At 49.3% G+C, this 20,196-nt stretch overlaps 2 protein-coding genes and 1 non-coding gene across 4 annotated transcripts; 1 reads left to right on the top strand and 2 right to left on the bottom strand.

The window, feature by feature from the left end:
- The first annotated feature begins 1,047 nt into the window (after nt 1-1,047).
- Nucleotides 1,048-1,166, top strand: LOC114911106 (5S ribosomal RNA). The gene has a single exon (XR_003797886.1). It is a non-coding gene; the product is annotated as a 5S ribosomal RNA (ribosomal RNA).
- Nucleotides 1,167-1,626: 460 nt separating this feature from the next.
- On the bottom strand, nt 1,627-4,499 carry popdc3 (popeye domain cAMP effector 3). Its single transcript, XM_018757123.2, has 3 exons — nt 3,863-4,499; nt 3,170-3,278; nt 1,627-2,892 (listed from the first exon to the last, which is right to left on the bottom strand). The coding sequence occupies exons 1-3, from the start codon at nt 4,369-4,371 to the stop codon at nt 2,596-2,598; spliced, it is 915 nt and encodes a 304-aa protein (XP_018612639.2). The 5' UTR covers nt 4,372-4,499; the 3' UTR covers nt 1,627-2,595.
- A 562-nt stretch (nt 4,500-5,061) lies between these two features.
- Nucleotides 5,062-18,874, bottom strand: prep (prolyl endopeptidase). Of its 2 annotated transcripts, XM_018757453.2 has the most exons (16): nt 18,704-18,820; nt 17,711-17,785; nt 16,824-16,957; nt 16,312-16,442; nt 15,498-15,707; nt 15,046-15,167; nt 14,707-14,812; nt 13,355-13,546; nt 12,953-13,150; nt 11,321-11,424; nt 9,372-9,508; nt 8,085-8,179; nt 7,677-7,808; nt 7,137-7,293; nt 6,658-6,731; nt 5,062-6,037 (listed from the first exon to the last, which is right to left on the bottom strand). In XM_018757453.2, exons 1-16 carry the CDS (start codon nt 18,743-18,745, stop codon nt 6,030-6,032), a joined length of 1,917 nt encoding a protein of 638 aa, XP_018612969.1. In that variant the 5' UTR covers nt 18,746-18,820; the 3' UTR covers nt 5,062-6,029. The 2 variants fall into 2 exon arrangements, with proteins under 2 accessions (XP_018612969.1, XP_018612968.1); XM_018757452.2 differs by having other exon boundaries at nt 5,063-6,731; nt 18,704-18,874.
- Nucleotides 18,875-20,196: the final 1,322 nt, after the last annotated feature.

Raw genomic sequence — 20,196 nt, 5'->3', positions numbered from 1 at the left:
TCGACTAAAATGGGCAAGAAGCGAGAGCGGCAGCTCGGAGCGCGAAGCGAGCGCCGCCCTCCCTTAAGTCGCCTGCAGCGCACAGATGAGCCAGCAGGGGGAGACAGAGCTACGGCGCGATAACCGCAGAGACTATGGGCTCCTCGTACAGTATTTAACAGTATCCAGGACCCCACTGTCACCACTAACATGCGCAGGAACAGCTGTGGTTCAGTTCATACATGACTGAGAAGCAAATGATTACAAGCGCTCTAGCAACAGAAAATATACACCCTTTACGTACCGCTTAGTTAACAGTAGAATGCAGTAATGCCAAAACATGATGAAGGCTGGGATATCCTTCTCAAGCAGTAATTAAGGATTGGAATTACGTTCAACGGCAGGAATTCAGTACAACATTAAAGCTGCAGTACATATACAGTTGTGAATAGGGGGCAGCTGGTAGCATTAGAGTTGCTGACTTCTGAACCAAAGGTCGCAGGTTCAATTCCCACCTCCAGCTGTACTACCTTTGAGCAAGGTGCTTTCCTTAAGTTTCTCCGGTAAAATTAACCAGCTGTATAAATAGGTAAATAGTTGCGAGTACCTTAACATTGTAAGCTCCTTTGGAGAAAAAGCGTCAGCTAAATTATTAAATGTTAGAAGCAATATTTAAGTACTTTATAACATCCTTTATATAGTGCTAACGGTGGCTCTATACACCGTGTGTATACACATATAACTGTTCTTTGTGCATCGGGGTAACGGGACATGTATGTGCATGTAACTCCTGAGTACTATGGGTAATATTTAGTACCTCATGCCTAACACATGAGATGAGTAACTATCAGACATATGATCATTTTTCTCTAGTCAGCTGTGACTGAACATAAAGATTGCTCTTACATAAACCGTGATAATGGCAAAATGTTTAAAAAATTGTTCATTTCAGAGCAGCTTTATTATACCGTTTAGGAAGAGTTACAAGTGACACGATGCGAAAAAAAAAAGAAAAGGGAAATTGCCTTGTGCTTTTGTCTCCCCTCTGCTTTTTGTAGGAGGGGAACAGCTTACGGCCATACCACCCTGAACACGCCCGATCTCGTCCGATCTCGGAAGCTAAGCAGGGTCGGGCCTGGTTAGTACGTGGATGGGAGACCGCCTGGGAATACCAGGTGCTGTAAGCTTTAATTTCTTATGGGGGTGCGGTGGCGCAGTGGGTTGGACCGCAGTCCTGCTGTCCGGTGGGTCTGGGGTTCGAGTCCCTCTTGGGGTGCCTTGCGGCGGACTGGCGTCCCGTCCTGGGTGTGTCCCCTTCCTCCTCCGGCCTTACGCCCTGTGTTGCCGGGTAGGCTCCGGTTCCCCGCGACCCCGTAAGGGACAAGCGGTTCTGAAAATGTGTGTGTGTATGTGTGGGAACAGTTTGCTCTCGTCTCTGCAGTCACTTACCTGCCTTCACATGTCGCGCTGCAGCGCCTTCCCGAGACGCGTCCACGAGCGGCGCGAGGTGCGCGCACACGATCAGCACCGCGGACAGCGACACAGGACGCGCGTTCGGAAACCCAAAACAAACATTTTACAGCGGGTAAAAAAAAAAATATATATATATATAAAATCAAAGCAGAATATCAACACAAATTTTAGAACTATTCATCACATACTGTATATTTAAACATCCAGTCTTTCAAGTGTTACAAATTGGATGGAGGAAAAAAAACCTCCGCATTTTAAGAGGCAGCTGGGGGATGTGTATTAGAATGAAACCAAACATTAAGACACAAGCTATAAATCCCACTCAGTGAAACTGCAGACCACAGGGATTAACTATAACTACATACGTCATCAAAATCGTTTTTTGGAAATAGACATGTTCAGAAATAACTTTGAAAATCAGTTTGTCGTCACACTACTGCGGAAATCCAGGTGAAAGGGCTGAAATAAGCGATAAATACAAGGACACAACAGGGGACCCCCCCGCCCCGCCCCACAGCTGTCATATAGCTGAAGGCCAATTTCAGCTGCGCTATTAATATCCCGAGCAGCTCTGTGCGCCAGCGCGCGGAGTGTGAAGGGCCGCGAGACTTGCGCTTCCCCGTCCCAGATCCACAGGTGATTGAGACACCTGGCAGGTCAGAGAGGGTGTCCAAGTGCCGTCAGACGTGCGACTGGAAAAAGAAAAGGGGAAGAAAAAAAAAAAAAAAGCCAAACGGCTTCGCGGCTCCGCATCGCACTTCTGCGCTAAAAACGGACCCTGCTGCTAAATTTGGAAGCGGTCAAAAACAGGGTGTCAGTTTCCAGCCCCATCAAACCTTCACTTTCCAGCGCAGGGAAAATCAAGCAGCCGGAGACAGTCCCAAAAAAAAGGAATAATGAAGGGTCTTGTTCTCAAATTATGGATGCATATGGAATGGGTTCTAACAATATGCACTGATGAGTGTCACTACGAGCGAAAAACTCATGGGGGGGGGGGGGGGGGGGGGGATTAGTATTCTTAAAAACGAAAGTCGGTGAACACTCGTTGGATAGGTCACAGAAGAGAAAGTGATTTTTTTAAAAATGCGCGATGGAGCTTTATGAAAGAGCGCAGCCCGTGTGTGTGCGCGTGTCCCGTGGCCTTCATGTGGGTGTGTGTGGGGGCTGGGTTCTCGCTCTCCTTTCCGGGACCCGCGCACACACCCGGCGATCCTCCACCTCGGGCACCTGCACGTGGCAGAAGGAGGGCAGGCGCAAGTCGTAGCGGACCCCCCCGCTGCCTACGGCCTTGTCGTTCAGCGAGTACAGTTTGTCGGCGATGTCATTGCGCACGAGCAGCGCGAACACCTTGGCCAGGTAGCGGTGCTTGGCGAACAGCAGGTACAGCTTCTTGCGCCGCCACGAGATGTACCTGCAGCAGTTTTCGGCTCGCAGGGTCACCTGGAAGGGCATCGACGGGAAAGAGGACATCAGCTTCATTGAATGAATGAACGAAGGAACGAATAAAATGACCACGATTTTAACTAATGTAATGGTACTAATGGCCCCAGACCTCAGTATTATAGCCCTTGTGCTCGAGACGGCTGTGTTTTTGCGCTTCCCGTCCAAAATTCGTGACATTATTTACGAAGCAATTATAAAACATGAAGGACCATCTAGTGTGTTATCCAGCAAACAACGGGGTTTGAGACATCCCTTGGTGACGATGTGAACACACCTGGAAGAGCCCCTCCTCGGAGGGTCGCAGGGAGTCCCATTCAGGGGAGTCAAGGAACTGGAAAGGGTATATATAGTGTAAAAACTCCCCGTTCACAGTGACCCGGATTCTACAGCAAAAGAAACATATCGGTTAACACAGCGCGTGCACACACACACACACACACACACACAGTCTGAAACCACTTGTCCCATACGGGGTCCCATATTGGAGAGCCGGAGCCTAACCCGACAACACAGGGTGTAAGGCTGGAAGGGGAGGGGACACACCCAAGACGGGAGGCCAGTCCGTCGCAAGACACCCCAAGCGGGATTCGAACCCCAGACCCACCGGAGAGCAGGCACAGGCCGAACCCGCTGCGCCACCGCACCCCGTCTTAAATATAAAAGAAATACTATTAATGAAAATGAGATAGGAAGTTTTCTATTATTCCGATTAATCCCCCTGCACTCAGTGACGGAAAAGGGTATAAATAGAGTGACCTGCGGATGTGCCTCCCCAGAATCCGGCGCGCGGGACGCAGCCGCACCTTCCCCCCCCCCCCGGGACACCTGCGATTCGCAGTTTTAAACAATCCACGCGGCGGCGGCGACCCGCCCACCTTCAGCTCAGGAAAAGTCCCTTGACCGAGGCTGGGATTCGAACCGAGAGCTTCCCGCGTGCCGCCACCCGCCCACGCACGCACCCACCCACCTGCCCGACAGAAGGATGGAGAGCTTGTCGATGGGCGTCTTGCCCTCCACGGCGAAGCAGTGGTCCTTCTCCAGGGTGTGGATGTGGCCCTCGCTGCAGGTCACCACCTTGCCGTAGTGGCTGAGCGACACGCCGAGCCGCTGGAACACGTACGCGTACAGGTCCTGGAGCTCCTTGTCGAAGGTGACGCTGCGCAGGCGGTACGCCACGTGCACGAGCTGCGCCGCGCAGAGCGCGAACAGCGCGAAGGTCCACGAGAAGGCGTCGGTGGTGCACGGGTCCGACCAGGCCCACATGGAGGAGCAGAAGAAGCCCAGCGCCAGGAAGGCGTACAGGTAGAGCAGCCCGTAGAAGCCGCTGCCGCCCATGAAGCCCAGGAAGAGGAAAATGTGCGCGAGGTGGAAGAGCGAGCCCAGCGGGGCGTCCTTCCAGCGCGCGCACACCGGGTACTCGCTCGCTCCCGCGTCCTCCGTGAAGTTGTCGAAGCCGAAGTAGTCCGGCGGTTCCATTCTTGACCAAGTCGCTCCCTCTATGGGGTTCGAGCCCAGTCCCGCGGGCCCGCACCCGCACCCATCATCATGACTGTCAACGACGCGGGGGTCCGGAACCCGCAGCCTATCTTTGGCTCCGGCCGCCTTCCAGCCCCACGTGTAAAACCGTAATGTCAGACGGCGGCGATTCCTCGCGCTCTTAAAATACGACCCGCGCGCCGGTGGCCGCAGCAGTCCGCCAGGTCCTGGCGCCCGACCGCACAAGGAACTGTGACACCTATTGATCAGCTGCTGGATCGATCGAGGGAACGACCAAGAGACCGACACGCCCACTTACTAGGATAGAAAGAGAGCGCGAGGGGTGGAGCTCTGTCCCACGTCACAAGCGACTTGTATTTACACGTATCCATTTAGCTGACACTTTTGTCAAGGGAGAAAGGTTCAGCAGCTTGCACTGATTTACCCATTTATACGCGGCCTGGGCAATTTCTACCGCTTGTTTCAGGGCACGTAGCTTGAACAAAAGGTACTACAGGAGAAGAGGGAGTGGAACCCGGATCCTTCAGGTGAGAAGTGGCAGCTGTAACCCCTGCAGGAACACAACACGCCACACGTTCCTCCAAGTCAGGTTCCCCTTATAAAGGGTGCGTTTGCACATTTACACAACCAAGCCATTCAGTTTTAAAATGAGCTTTCATAAGTTTATTTTGTTTTCCCTTACATATTGTTGGTTACATCATCTTATCAAAGATAGAAACATGACAAAATCTAGGCCAATCATGTCACCGAAAGCTTAAATTCAGTAAGTGTGTGCATTTTTGATATCTATTGTAAATACAAAAATGACTTCATTTTACACCGTCTTTCTACATCTACATTTTTAACACTTGCATTTTCTTAAAACATCTTTCACGTCACCTGATGAAAAAAGATCTGCACAAGACTTATTTGTTGAAATGTTGCTTTTTTTATTACTCTGCAGATTTTCCCTTTGTGAAAAGATTATATCCAGAGGTAGAAACTTAACATCAAAACCCAGTATGGCGAGATATAAAGAATCCAAAAATCCTCATCCTCTCGCACACACCCACATACACATGACAGAGCCAGTAATGAGAGCACGTGTCTAAGTTGTCTTTTCTCCTTCCGGGGTACACGTCTAGTTCCCTCGTCTCTAACACACACGCACACGCACACACACACACGTGACACTTCTGCATGCACACGCCTATCTAGACACTTGCAAACATAAACCTACAAGGAGACCTAAACTGAGTTGAACAATCAAGAACCGTGGTTTGTGCGGTCAGTGCTCTCTGCTGTGAATACTGTCGCTGAGGTGTGACCCAGGGGGCTGTCCGCGATACAGCGTTTACAACGGGAACAGCCTGTAACTCGTCTGTAACCGTGTCCAGTTAACAGAAAGGTCTTGTACTCCTGACGTTGCCAAGGCACCGTGGTCTCTTGGTAAGATCGTGGAGTTGAAATGAAACGCACAACCTGATGACAAAACCACCAAACCCGCTGGTCTTAGCCAAGTGCCACCTGTGGAGCCCTCAGGGGCCACAGGGCAGCTTATAGAGCAGGTCTGCCTCATGGCGGTCTCAACAAAACAGGGCTTCCGGTGCCCAACCGTCGTGCATCTGTCAGACTGCAGGTCCTTCCGCGCTTATTCTTCAAACCTCTAAAAACAGAACTACTGATCAAAAAAGAAAATGGCCAAGGATGCCCCATTGTACACTGACAACTGATTAATGGTGATTTGGAGAGGGAATAAAGGACTCTGAAAGAGACCCGCATGGGTCGTTACTCCACAGACGTCCTGGGAGAGATCTCCGTGCTGTGTGAGGAAGCTGGGAAAGAAGCCTGGGGTACAGATCAGATCAGCAGCTGAGCTGCTCTTTTTTTGTACTGTGGTGTGGGTGAAACACCGTGAATAGTGGCAGAGAGGGTGGGGAGAAGGTCAGAGGGTGAGCAAGAGAATGTGACTGAAGGGAAACTGGTGTGAGAGACACAGAGATAGAATGGAAAAGGGAGGGAGGGAGGGAGGGAGGGAGGGACACATGACCCGTGTCCACCACTCTTATTTGACCCAGGACAGATTCAAGCAACGAGCAATGAAGGCATATGTGTCAGCCACCTCCTGGATAACCTTGCTGGTGGGCTTCCCCGCCCCGTGGCCAGACTTGGTGTCCACATATATGAAGAGCGGGTTGGTCTGCTTGGGCGAGCGCCCGACCACGTGCTGCAGTGTGGCAATGTACTTGAGCGAGTGCAGTGGCACGACACGGTCGTCGTGGTCACCTGTCAGCAGCAGGACTGCAGGGTATTGGACCCCTTCTGTCTCAGGGACATTGATGTTGTGGAGGGGAGAATATCTGTGGGGGGGGGTTACACACATTACACACAACACATTCGCTGCCATTAACAGTACACAGAAGCATGAAATATTTGCATGGATATGAGAAAAAATGTTACCCACTTACATACAAACGTGTAACACTTTAAAAAAAACTTTTTAAAGGACTTTAAAAAAAATCTAATATTCATACAGACCAAATGTTAATTATGGAAATCTGCTTAAACGACAGACCCAAACATATTTAACCGTTTATCTTATACCACACGCTTGAAAGACTGTGGTTCTCAAAGCACTGTGTGATAAAAGATATTTAATAAACTTCAGATCATGTTAATATTTCAGTTAAGCTGCAATCTAAGTACAAAAGTTTTTTTTAGTCAGTTTGTTGTTTTTGGACTGTGTGTGTATGAGATGCACTCACTTGATCAGCCAGTCGTACTGCTCCTTCACCTCAGCGCAGCCAAAGTCACTGGTCCAGGCGTGTCCAATGGTGAACTTATGAAACTTGAGCATGTCCATGACGCCCACTTGGGCAACAGCACAACCGAACAGATCTGGTCGCTGGTTGACGCATGCCGCTGGTGAGGAATGGAGAGAAGGGGGCGCGAGGAAGACGAGAAGCAGGGAGGAAAGGGAAATAAATAAGCATTAAGATGCTTCATCAGCATTCTCAGTGTAATCTATACAGAAGCAATTTTCATCTAAGGGATTATACATGCAAATGAGCAACTAATATGCCCGGTTTTAATAAACTAGCGTTTTTGTCAGTACAGAGACTGTTAGATGCTCGAGAGTAAGGAGATCTGTGCACTGCGCACTGAGGCCCATCTAAGCAAGACTTGGGACAGCTGCTGCCTGGAGTGATGCTGAATGCAGCGTTTTTGAATACAAGACCGTCGTCCGTTATGGTAAAGTTACAGAGTGAAGTTACGGTTAGCGTCGCCTCCGACCTGTGACCTACCCACAAGGAGACCCCCATTGGAGGCCCCATTGATGGTGAGCTTGGAAGGGGACGTATAGCCCTCCTTAATCAGAAACTCAGCTGCGCACTGGAAGTCTGTGAAACAGTTCTGCTTGTTGGCCAGCATTCCAGCTGCATTTTGGTCAAACAAACAAACAAAAACTTTTAGCAAGTTGCTCAGGAAAACATGAAGGCTACCCAAATAAACACAGTAAAAGTCCAGTGAGTTTTTCTAAGGCAAGACACATGCAAGTGTTCCCCCCCCCTTTTGTGTCCTTACTCGGTGTGTGCTACTTTCGTGGAAGGTCTGAAGATGCATGTGTGTGAATTTCAGTGAGTAACTGTGTTATTTTTGTGTATGCACCAAAAACATTATCTTTGGTCACTGACTAATTCTGTACGTGTCACCTTTGTGCCAGGTCTCTCCGTACTCTCCTCCTCCCCGGATGTTTGCCACGGCTAAAACTCCCCCGAGATGCCTCACAAAGATGAGCCGTGAAACACTGCAACACAAAGAGGACGCGCGCTCCCGTTATGCCGGAGTCCGTCACACAAGTAACATTCCTGAATGGGGCACTACAGTGGACAACTCCCCCGTTCCAATACGGACGGCTCAACCGGCAAAGTAACGTCCGGTGCACAGAGGTTGCTGGGAGATCCCATTCAGGAAAAGTGAGAAATGGGTGCGTTTCAGTGGCGAGAGCAGGAAATACAGCATTAGCGTTAGAAACTCTACACGCTGCCTTTTCCACCGAGACTCCCTCCTTCACAGCAGAAACAAGCGTCCCTCTTCAAAGTGTGCCTTTGTAAATGGTTCCTAGGGGCTAAAATAGCACACGGGTCTACGTCTAATGAGCTACCGGGCCGTGAAAGTGACTTTGGGTTCTCAGCGCAGCTCGAAAAAACCAAACTGGAGCGAAAGATTGAGGCCAGAAACACACACCTTTTCTGCAGAATGCCAGAGTGAATCAGATAAATAACCTAACACATTCAAATAGTAGAGAAGTGATACGATGCCTTTTGGTAAGTAGCCTGGGCGCAGTATAAGCAGGACCCAGTTTAGAAACCTCGACTCAAAATGAAAATCATATGAGAAATAAGCCCACTTTTCTCAGAGCAGAGAACATAATCTTTCCTGTAAACGGAGAGACATTGCTGTATTAAATCTGTAACACGAATAAATGAATGTAGAAGCTTAAAACAATGCAGCAGAACACACTTTACAGCTAAGAGGGAAAACAGACTACATTTTGCACTGGATCCTCAACAGACAAACACAATGGAATCAGAAGCCTGTTCACATCTTATATTATGGAGATATTGCATTATTTATTTACAGGCTATAATAAATAAGCCACTATAAAATGTTTTTCCATTTACATTAAAACTAATCCCATCCCGAGTAAGACTCTCCAAACTCCTATTGAGTCTCAAGTACCGATCAATTCATCCAGTTTAACTTTATCTTCACTCTGGTCTCCATGGTGACAGTATGCCACTTATTACTGGTACGGTCAGAATAACCAACCCTCGAGACGATGAAGACAACATTCCTGTTGTTGGGCAAACTTTCCTGCTCTTCACCAGTTTGGACAATAAACACAGATCATATACGAAAATTTTTTGGGAAAAACTTTGTAATTTTACTGAGCAAAGAGCAAGAGTGTGCTTTTCCAGGTATGATGGAGCTGATACCTGTAACTGGGAGTGATGGAGATATTGAATCCTCCATATCCATACAGGAATGCCGGGTGTGAGCCATCTAGTTTGATGCCCTTCTTATGAACGATGAACATGGGGATCTGCGTGCCATCAGCGCTGGGGTAGAACACCTGGAGAAGCATAAGCAAGCAAGTGACGTTTCAGATGCCTTAGCCCAGAAGCTGTAACTTGAGGTTCCTCCTTGAATATCTGGCTTGCTTTCCTTCCGGTGAGACAGAATATGATCTGGATGGATGACGTGGGCAGCAAAACCCTTGCTCTCCGTGGCCCCAAACCTCAAGCCGGTTTTAAATGTCGATATGGAAGTTAACTCGACGTCCGGCAGGCATCCACACGCAAGCATATGCACGGGTGTGCTCAGTCGCACGCACAAAGGCGCACGCCCGAGGACGCAAACATGAGAAAACGGAGGTGTGTGCACTTAACCTGGGTTGTTCAGGAGACATACAGCACTCACCACAATACATTCGAGGTACAGACAAGCCAGATTACTAATCATACGACCTAGGTCAAAGTCAGAAACCAGACAGATGGAAAAGTGCGTGTCACCAAGCAATGTAAACAACAACAGAGGGGCCAGTGGATAAAGTCACGAGGTATGTCCATATTTAGCAAGACACTGTCAGGAGGAAAGTTTCTTGCTACACAGAGCCTCAACTGTGTGTGTGTGTGTGTGTGTGTGTGAGAGACTGAGCGAACGAGAGAAACAAGATGCGCAGTCTAATCAGTATCTGCACCCTATCAGTTGGGCATGCTGTAACCGTGCGGTGCTGAAGTGAGCGAGACATTATGCATGCCTCTGTGTCTGTCTCAAACAACTTGTGCTCTCAAAGCTCGGGCCGTGACAGACAGCAGAGATGACTGCAAAGCCACGGCCTTGTTAGCGTACCAGAGGGGAGGAGGGAGATACTGTTGTAGGGGTATGGAGAACAGGCAGGAGAAGTAGAGTAACACACACACACACAACAAGCCAATTAGCAAGGTATCTGTCCATGTCCCTTTTGGGATAGAGGTGCAGGCAGACAGCATGTCGACAGGCTCTGCGAGTCCTGCTGCTCCTGGCGAGAATGCCCCCGACACATGCCGGCCACAGTTATTCTTAGCCTTTCCCCAGAGTCAGACGGAGAGAGACGGGGGCCCGCTGCCAGTCAGGGCGCCTGGGCCCGGTTCCTTCTCCTTCAAACAAGTCAACATGAGTGTCTGTGCTCCTACACCTGCGCAAACACTCGATGCATCTTGGCGTACAGTTACACACCCACATAGGGCATCGGCATACAGGGCTCAATATTTTGTGTTTGGTTATCCAAAGGATGGGTACATTTTATATTCTACCTGTCCAACTTCGGAAGACGTCAGAAAGACAAAATTAGGTGGATGTCCGAGCTCAAAATGTCCCTGTAAACCAAAATCAAAGCGAGGCAATTGTGGTGTGGTAGAAAAGGACGTGTACTCGCAGAAAGGCCCCCCAGGATAAAGAAATTTCCTAAAATGGCATGTTACTGGGGCTGTGTTGCTTTATTTTTTGACCAATTTGAATGCTTTTGTGCAAGAAAATGACTTCAAAATGAAAAGTGGAGATGATGCAACTAGTGACATCACACAGTTTTGATGGTGAGCATTTTGCATCAAGTTTCTCAGTTTTGTACTGTAATTTACTGTCCACCATGGGACACGTATCACAACAATTGTGTGTGTCAGACTATGAAAACTTCAGCAAAATGTCTCAGGCAGCTGGACAGCAGCGAATGTCCAGTGCCCTCATATACCTGCAGTGATACTGAGCACGTGTGACAAAACCTGACAAGCGCAGCAAAGGCAGTTCCAGCACGAGACACAAAACAGGTCAGCGGCAGGTGCGTCCTACATTCGGCGCTAGTCCTTGAGAGCCGGGGACTGGGGGAGAAGGGGGCTGGTGGGTTTACCTGCGTGGTCTGGTACTCAGTGGGGTCAAAGCCCTTAACCGTGACCTCCCGGAAGACTCGCGGCTCCAGCGGCTCCTTGGTGAGGTCGCAGTGATAGATGATGGCTGTTGGAGAGCGAGAGGGGAAAAAAGATGCAAAAAAAAAAAGAGGGTAAACAAGTGTATGGGGCCAACAAGGAGACAAACAGAGGGAGGGTGTGAACTGCAAAGTGTGTATCAGTTGAGCTGTCTGGACAATGGTGGCAGACAGTTGGCGGTCCAGGGACACGTGGAACAGCCAGGTGAGCAGAACTGAAGGGCTGAGATATTGTGCCACACATGGGACCGAAACCTGCTCCTGCTGGCATTTGTGACGAGCGAACGGAAAGGACATGTCATCTTCACTCCTCCATTAAGGTTTTACCCGCAGCTTCTCACAGCACACGCCGTCACGGCTCTCAGGCTCTCGTGCGCGTGTGCGCAATGGAATAATTAAAGAATCTCATCGTGGGAATTGACTCTGCAACCTTGTGGTGCAAATTCCTGAAAGGTGTCCAAGTTAGCGACGCCTCGGGGTAGCAAACGTAACTCTAAACAGTCCTCTCGGGTAAGCTGACTGTTTGTGTGTGTGTGCGCGCGTGCGCACAGTTCTGCTCCAGGTCGCTGCTGTAGAGCCCAGGGGAAAATCCTGGAAAGTAGGACTCGATATGTACTGGAGCACCAGTGTAGAAACGCAGCTGGAATTGAAGAATGACAAGGACAGGGCTGGTCCTCAGGGAGTCGACATGACCCAAAACTAAGCGTCCCTTGTTAAATAAATATGCAACAGGCTGGTTTCCTGCTCCAAATTCCCTGGGGGAGCAACGTAGAGAAACCCATTTTCTCCCGAATATGAAACGAGATGGGAAGCCACAGGAAGGGTCTAACAGATGTGAGGATGAAGCCAGCGGCTCCCAGGGCAGCTCAACGGAGTGACTACGGATGCAGATTGAGTCGTAGAGCCGCCGAAGCTCCACGACCAGGCTGGAAACAAGGTATGGCGAGTAAACTGTGGCAACGGCGGGTACAAGACATGCGCGAGTGTGGGAGAAGAGTTTTGGGAACGCAACAGCCCCCTGAGAAGCACACCTCATTAGCACAGACCTTCCCTGAATCTGACAAACACGGTACCTTCACTTGATACCGTGTCACTTCACCACAACACGTCACACGCCACACCTACAGCAAGGGGATTTTTCCTCAACGCTTTTCGAAAGCTCATTTACACGTGCATCTCTCCCCGGAGGCGGCTCATCAACAATCACACCCAGATCACACTACAGACGAGGTGATGCGCGTATGACACACATCTATTACCTACCAGGGGCAGCAGATATCATAGTTGTTGGAACTGCTGCCTTTGAACCCAAAGGTCACAGGTTTGAGTCTTATTTACAGCTGTAGTCCCCTTGAGCAAGGTACCTACCTTAAAATTACTCTAGTAAAAATTACCCAGTTGTATAAATGGGGACCCCCTCTATTTATGACTTGGACTCACACTTATTTCTCCTCTCCTCTAGCTCCTGAGCTTCTCCACAGAGGAGCAGCAGGGTTTCTCTAACGTGGAGGTGAGCCTGGCTGGCGAGGTAAAGTGGAGGCAGGCGGAGCTCCTCACCTGGCGACAGGAAGGAGGTGAAGTAGTAGAAGATCTCTGTGTCGCGCTTGCGCCCTGTGAAGCCCACCACGGAGCCCACGTCCAGGTGGAACGTGCGGAGTTCCTGGCCCGTTCCAAGCTGGTACATCTTCAGCACGTTCTTGACATCGTGCAGGAAGCAGACGAACAAGCAGGTGGAGTAGGCGCAGGTGGCGAACACTGATATACACACACAAGGCTATCAGTGAACAAAAGCATGGTTCGTATCACTGGAACCAATTTTCAAACTCAAAGGGTTAACTCTTTGTGAAATAGAAGCTATCCACTGAGATTAGAGTCTCATTTCAGGAGGCCGGTGTCTCAGTTTAAGAGAGGGACACAAGCGTATCAGTCACAGATGTGCAAAGTCAGTAAAGGACTCACCGACAACATCTTTATCATGCTGAGGAATCAGCTCCTTCCAGCTGGCCATGTCTGGGTTGGCAAAGTCGATGTCGATCAGACGGTACCGAGGGGCGTTCAGGTTGGTCTTGAATGTGAACACGGTCCCCTCGTTCGTCACATACTCGTACTCCGCGTCAAAGTTGTCGATGAGCCTCACCCATGGCAACAAACCTGCCGGGCAAACAGAAAACACATTTTATAATCTTGAACTCGAACCGATGTTTGGTCACTGAAACAGAACAAATCTGAAAATTAGAATTAGCATATTAACACAGCAGTATATTATTAACAATATTAATAATTTAGCTGTCACTTTTCTTGATAGTGACACGTACTTTTGATTTTGACATAATTTCTACAAAAGCAATTCAAGGTAAACACCTTGCTCAGTGCGACAGCTCTAACCACTACGCCCCCTTTTGCCCCATGTAAAAAGCTAGTGACGTCCGTGACGCTGGGCAAACAGCACAGATGGGGTGTGTTCATAGTGAGAAAATATGCTTTGTGACAGACCACACAGGTTCTTAGCAGAAAAGTCTCTTCGTAGCCACATGCCTGTTTTGTTGAACACACCGAGAACAGATGTTCTGGACCACGCTGGAGCACCTCAGTGATCTCCCAGCTGGAGTGAAGACCTGTCATGGTGTGGTACTGTTAGTGATGAAGGAAGCTTCCTCTGGCTCAGAATGTAAAGTACCTTCAAGTGTGGAGACGGTCACCGAGATGAGCTTTGCTCCACACTCAGCAGAAGGGACCCTGCACTCCAATCAGCGTAAAGCACAGTCTTAATTACCGCTAAGGCAATCATGAATGCGCATATCTAATGAGCACATCTGAGTCACAGCAAAAACTATTTGCAAGAGTGGAAGAGGCTCTACTTGTGACTGCAGCGTGAAGATTAACAAGGCCCTTGTGCCACCCACATCAGGGTCCAGGAGCGCCTCGAACATAGGAAGGAGCCAGGCCGAACCGGACAAAACCGGCCCAACTGGAGTCAAGGGCCCTTGTTTCCCCAGCAAGACATCACCGCACACCCACAGGTAAGACACTCACAGTAACCTGACGTGGATTTTATGACAAGATCATGTTCTTTCCGGTAATAACCGTTTTCAGCCAAACCCAAGGAACCAATGTGTTGAACAACGTAGCAGTCAAATCTGTGAATGCTGTTTATCGAAGTGGTTAAAAAAAAAAAGTTTATATTTCTACTTTGAAGTAGTTAAGATCTGTCACTCATTTCCCTTTGGAAACTTAAGAAATCTAAAAGAAAACAACGGAACAATATCAGCTATTTTTGCCTTTTCCAGTCTGCGACACAGAGCTGCCGTTACCTGTGATCCCCTGGGGAACATCCTGGAGATCGCAGTACCAGAGCCGGTTCACTGGGTCACACCCCTCGTGGATGGATAGCAGCACGTAACGGCCGTCATCTGACACCTGAAAGTTTGATGAGACACCAGTTAGTACACACCCACGTCGGGCTCATTCAATACACCTGTCCACAGCTCACATACAGACCTGTCTGTAGATTGTAACAGGTCTCATGACATTACGCAACAGTCTTTGCTTGAAGTTCCATGGAATTTCACCACTGGCCACATTGCTTTGGGCCCCATCTGTGACTCTAGGGATCTACCCACCCAGAAACAGAGAGTGACAGCGCAGCATACCTCAGCACCACTCATCCACTTGGGGTGATCTAGAAACTCAGCACAAAGGATGTCCTGAGCCTGAGGGGTCCCCAGGACATGGTAGTACAGCTTCTGGTGCAGGTTTGTGGACGTCTCAGTGCCTAATAAGGCGACACATACAGAAACACTTGCTGGATGAAAGCAACAAACAAATGAGACTCAACAAAAGCGTTGGGTGAAGGAGCAAAGACTTTAACCTCGAGATATAATAAAACCAAGGACCCATGTGGCGTAAACCCGACGCAACCTGGCACTGGAAACAGATGACTAAAATAGACACCTGGAGGTGCAGTCGTGAAGGAGACGATTCTGTAACCTATAACTCATCAGTCCGAGCGTCAGAAGTGGATTAATATTAGGCACTTCATCATTCTTTCAACTGTCTTGCATAAAACTGCAAAACACTAAATAAAAACCACCCGATTCCTCACCATCACTCTTTCCCTCTTGGGTAGGGTAGGAATTGTAGAACAGGCCCTTCCCGTCATGGGTCCAGGACATGCAGCTGAACTTGACACGCTCCAGCCTGTCCTCCAGAGGCATAGCCCCTTCCACACGCAGGAAGCGGATCTCCACCCAGTCCGAGCCGCTGGCGCTGATCCCGTAAGCAAAGTACTCCCCGTCCTCAGAGAACGCATAACCTGCAAAGTGAGGAATGCAAATAACACCACATCCCCGTAATATGAGCCCGGGGTGGGAGTTTGAAGATATGACACACAAAAAAGACGTACTGCTGCAGACCGAACGGTTAAAAATAGCAAATTAATACCTTAGTGTGTGTGTGTGAGAGAGACAGTGTATGTTGCTCTGGTATATACAGTGAATCAGTAATGTAATGTACTGTACCATAGTGCACCTAACACTAAGCCACCTGGGATGAAAAGTAGTGTTCACTGGAAGTTCCTTTGAGAAAAGCATTGGATATATAAATAAATGTAAATATGTAACAACAAACATGTCGACTACTGAATTATCAACACACGTTAACGAACTTTTTAACTTCCTACCTAACAAAAGACAAAATATTAAGCCTTACGTTTTAAAAATGAGATCTAATCAAAATGCTTGGCCTTTCTTCAACACAAGAAAATGTAGCGCCGCCTAGTGGACATGAAATACTGAAAGGAACACGGACTGCAAATTGTCATTCATCCGAGCTCTGACGGCGGGATGAGCGGCACAGACCTTGTGGCACTACGGTAATCTGACATCCGAACACGTGGCGTCATCATCACAAGCACTAACCCCTCAGAGCTACGGTGCCATCCTCCGAGAAGGTGTTGGGGTCCAAAAACACAGTGGGTTCTGCCTCCAGGCTCTGCTGCACATACATCACGCTCTGGTTCTGTAGGCCCGTGTTGTAGAAGTGGAAATACCTGGAAAGGGAGACGGGTGGGAGAGGTTCACCCTGAACGTCGCATCAGCAAAAAATGGTCAAGAAGCAAGTTGTGGCAGTTTAGTGCGGAGAGTCACCGACAGTTCACAGAGAGCGTCACACGCGCCTGTCGGCATCGATGGCTTACCTTATGTCAGTACGAGCACGGAAGCACTAATCCCTCTCATATTTCAGCAGGTATCCTACCAGTAATTTACACCATTTTGTTTCACAGTCCATTAGTGGGAAAACTTCTACTCATTCAACTGTTCCTGGATACAGTGTCACTACAAGCTGACCTTGGACAGCTACACCCCACCCCACCCCACTGCCAAGAACTCCACGCCCACCCTGCGTACACCTTCAAGAACCGGTGCCCTACCGACTCCCTCTCTTGAAGGGGCAGCTGTATTTGGGGTAGTCGTAGAGCTCCGTCATGCGCTCCTTGAAGGTGTCCCGGATCGGGCAGCCCTCCAGGAAGGGCAGGGTCAGCAGGTTCTGGGCGTTCACAAAAGCCTGCATCACAAATCATCAGGAGGGTCAACCGTCAGCTGCGGCACTTTGCGGGAGTCTATCAGCGCACTGCCGTTTGGCAGATCACGCTCTCTTTACCACCGTGAACCCGAAACACCCGAGTGACATCTTTAATCTTCCGGTAGCATACGAGAAGTCTAACGCCGTAACGAAAAACACACCTGGGGCAACAGGTAGGACAGTGGTTACAGACACAGGCTACAATTTGGAAGGCTGTCGGTTTCCGGAAGGTCCCCGACACGGTGATACCCGTCCGGACTACTGCAACTCCCTCCTTTCTGCTCTCGCAGCCTCTGCCAACAAGACTCTTCAGCTCATACAGAATACCGCAGTTGTTTCACCTGCCCAGGTGTTCCTCTACATCTCCCCCCCTCAGCTCCGTTCATCAGCTTCCTAGTTCTGCACGTATTGAGCTCAACACTGGTTACCGTAAACAAGAGCATTAATGGATCAGCTCCCCAATACCTGCACAACCTGATCACTCCCTACACCTCAGCTACAACATTAAAAACAACAGTATGACTTTACAGTGATTTACAGCTTCATACAGCAGGGTAAGAGTCTTGCTCAACAGTACTACATCAAGATGGGGAAGGCAAGAGCTGTAACCTCTGTGCCACCTGCTGCCCCTTGACAGACCCGTAAATAAAAACCGACTTATGAACAATGTGACGCAACACGATCCCTCCTCTGGATCAAGCAGACTAAAGAGTTGAATCGGGCAAGCAATCAAACCTGCGTCTTCTCGCTGTCCGGGTCCTCCAGCCAGCTGTAAGGGTCTGGAACTTTCTCCCCGTGGTAGTCATCCACCTGGCGAGAACAAACAGTGACAACAGTTTATGGCAGGAACTGTCAGATGTTCTGCTTTGACATCTCGCAGAACCCAAGGCCAGACGTTCGTACGGCAGGACTGTTAAAATGTACATTGTGAGGAATTGAGAACAATTCCAGCGACCTCCTGAAATCGGAGACGTGGTGAAGTTCGGGTCGCAGTCTCAGCCCAACGTGGTGGTATGGGCAACCGGACCCATCCCAGTATTTAAAAAAGGGTGTCAAACCCATGTCATTCTACCCCAGTGCCTTCATGATCTCCTGACTTATCTATTTTCATAATAAGCTGTGAACTATAACAACGTAGCTATTTCAATTATCAAATATCTAAGTTCTCTGCTTCAAATGGGACAGCTGTAGTGGACAAAGTAAGTAGAGCTGCTGCCTTGGTCCTTGGACCCAAGGTTACAGGTTCGAATCTCTCACCTCCTGCTAGTAGCACTGACTGAGCAAGGTACTTACCCCTAAATTACTCCAGTAAAAAAAAATTACCCAGCTATATATAATGGGCAAATAATTGTAGAACATGGAGTCTCAGCTTAGAAGCAAGCAATCAGCTAAAATTAATAAATCAGTTTTTAAATCAATGCAATGCAGTGGGATGTACTATCAGCTGTGTGTGTGTCACAGCATCCTTATCCTACGCGTGAACTCACTGTCACTGTATAATAACTGTGTACCGGGGGGGGGGGACTCTTCTCGTGCACCGCGGTACAGGGACACACCCTCCGTCCACGCGACACACCGCTCGCGCCGAGCCGATCTGAGGCGCCGCGGCCGGCGGCGGGTGACGAACAGAACTACTAGTCTAGAAGAAGCGGTGAGTCACACCGGCGGCGGCGGCGGCGGCTCCCGAGTCCCGGACCCCGGGTTCCGGAACCCCGCACACACACTCACCACCGACTCGTCGCGGTACGCGCTCGGGTACTGGAAAGACATCGTGGCGGCCGCCAAAGAGACTTCGTCGGGGCAGCAAGCGAACAAGTCGCCGCTAATATGTTCCAGAGCCAGCGGTGCGGTGGAGAAGCGGCCGTGACAAAGAGCGGCGTGAGGACGGCAGTCGAGGAAACGCAGGCAAGAGCGTCCGCGGCCGAAGCAGAGAAACGCGCCCCCGTGTGTTCGGAGGTCGTCATTGCATATTTGCGGGGACGGACGGGACGCCGGTGCTCGTTCCCTCCGCTTTCGGCAGACGCGTTTTTCTCCAAAGCCACGTGCGTCAGAATCATAATCGGAATGACTTTTATTGGCCGAATGTGCTGATGCGCACAAGGAATTTGCTGTGCCTCAAGATGCTTCCAGGATTTACAGACAACAAACAGCTGACGCAGAATAAATAAAAAACATATTATATAGAGTATACAAACACGAGAGTATAAATAGTAGTATAAATACAAAAAAAAGTAAATAAATAAGGATTAAATTACAGAAAAGTGGTTGGATATTGTTGCACTGACAGGAGACCTATAGGGGACTGTTACCTGTTCATGAAAGTGATGCCTAAGGGAAAAAACTGTTCTGGCGGACAGAGCTCTGTGACACCTGCCAGAGGGGAGGAGTGTGAAGAGTTTGTGCCCGGGGTGTGTGGGATCAGTGCTGATTTTGCCCGCTTCCCTATTCTGGTCTCATACAAGATCTGAAGGGTAGGCGGGGGCGGACCAACGATCCTCTCAACCGTCTTGACCGTCCTTTGCAGCTTAATTCTGCCCGATTTGGTAGCCGAGCCAAAACACACAGTTATAGCGGTGCACGGCAGACTCAATAACGGCTGAGCAGAACCGGATCAGCGGTTCCTGTGGCAGGTTGAACTTCTTCAGTTGGCAAAGGAAGTACATCAGCTGTTGGGACTTTTTCACGATGGAGTCGATTTAGGTGTCCCACTTCAGGTCCTGAGAGATCTCACAGTACAATGTGTGCATTACATTAGCAGAAAGAGAGACTTAGATGCAGATGCATGATTCTAAAATACAGCTAGTTTGTTACTTTCCACCATATGACCCAAATTTGAGTTGTACGCGGTGATCAGATGTCCAACTAGACATGTGCTAGAGGTAGGGGCCAAAGTGTGAGGAAGTGCCCGTAGCTCCAGGAGAAAGGAGTGGAAGGAGAATGCGTGAGGTGATGACAGGGCCGAGGGAAGCGGTGCAGACTGAGAAGAGTGAGGGGCGCAGTACTGAGCCCTGCGGAACACCATGTGAGAGAGGTTGTGTCAGACCACCTGCTAAGGTCTACCTCATAGGTACGACTTGAACCCTTTCAGTCCGGGCCAACCTGTCCGAGAGAGGTAGGTTGAATTTGGTGGACTGATGTCACGATGTTGCCGTGTATTTGCTGATTATTGTCGGTGTGTCCTGGTGGGTCGACAAAATGGTCATTGTAGGCAGTTACTGTGA

The sequence above is a fragment of the Scleropages formosus genome, chromosome 8, assembly GCF_900964775.1.
Source record: "Scleropages formosus chromosome 8, fSclFor1.1, whole genome shotgun sequence".
In the NCBI taxonomy this organism is placed as follows: Eukaryota; Metazoa; Chordata; class Actinopteri; order Osteoglossiformes; family Osteoglossidae; genus Scleropages; species Scleropages formosus.
This window is presented reverse-complemented; position numbering and strand designations above follow the sequence as displayed.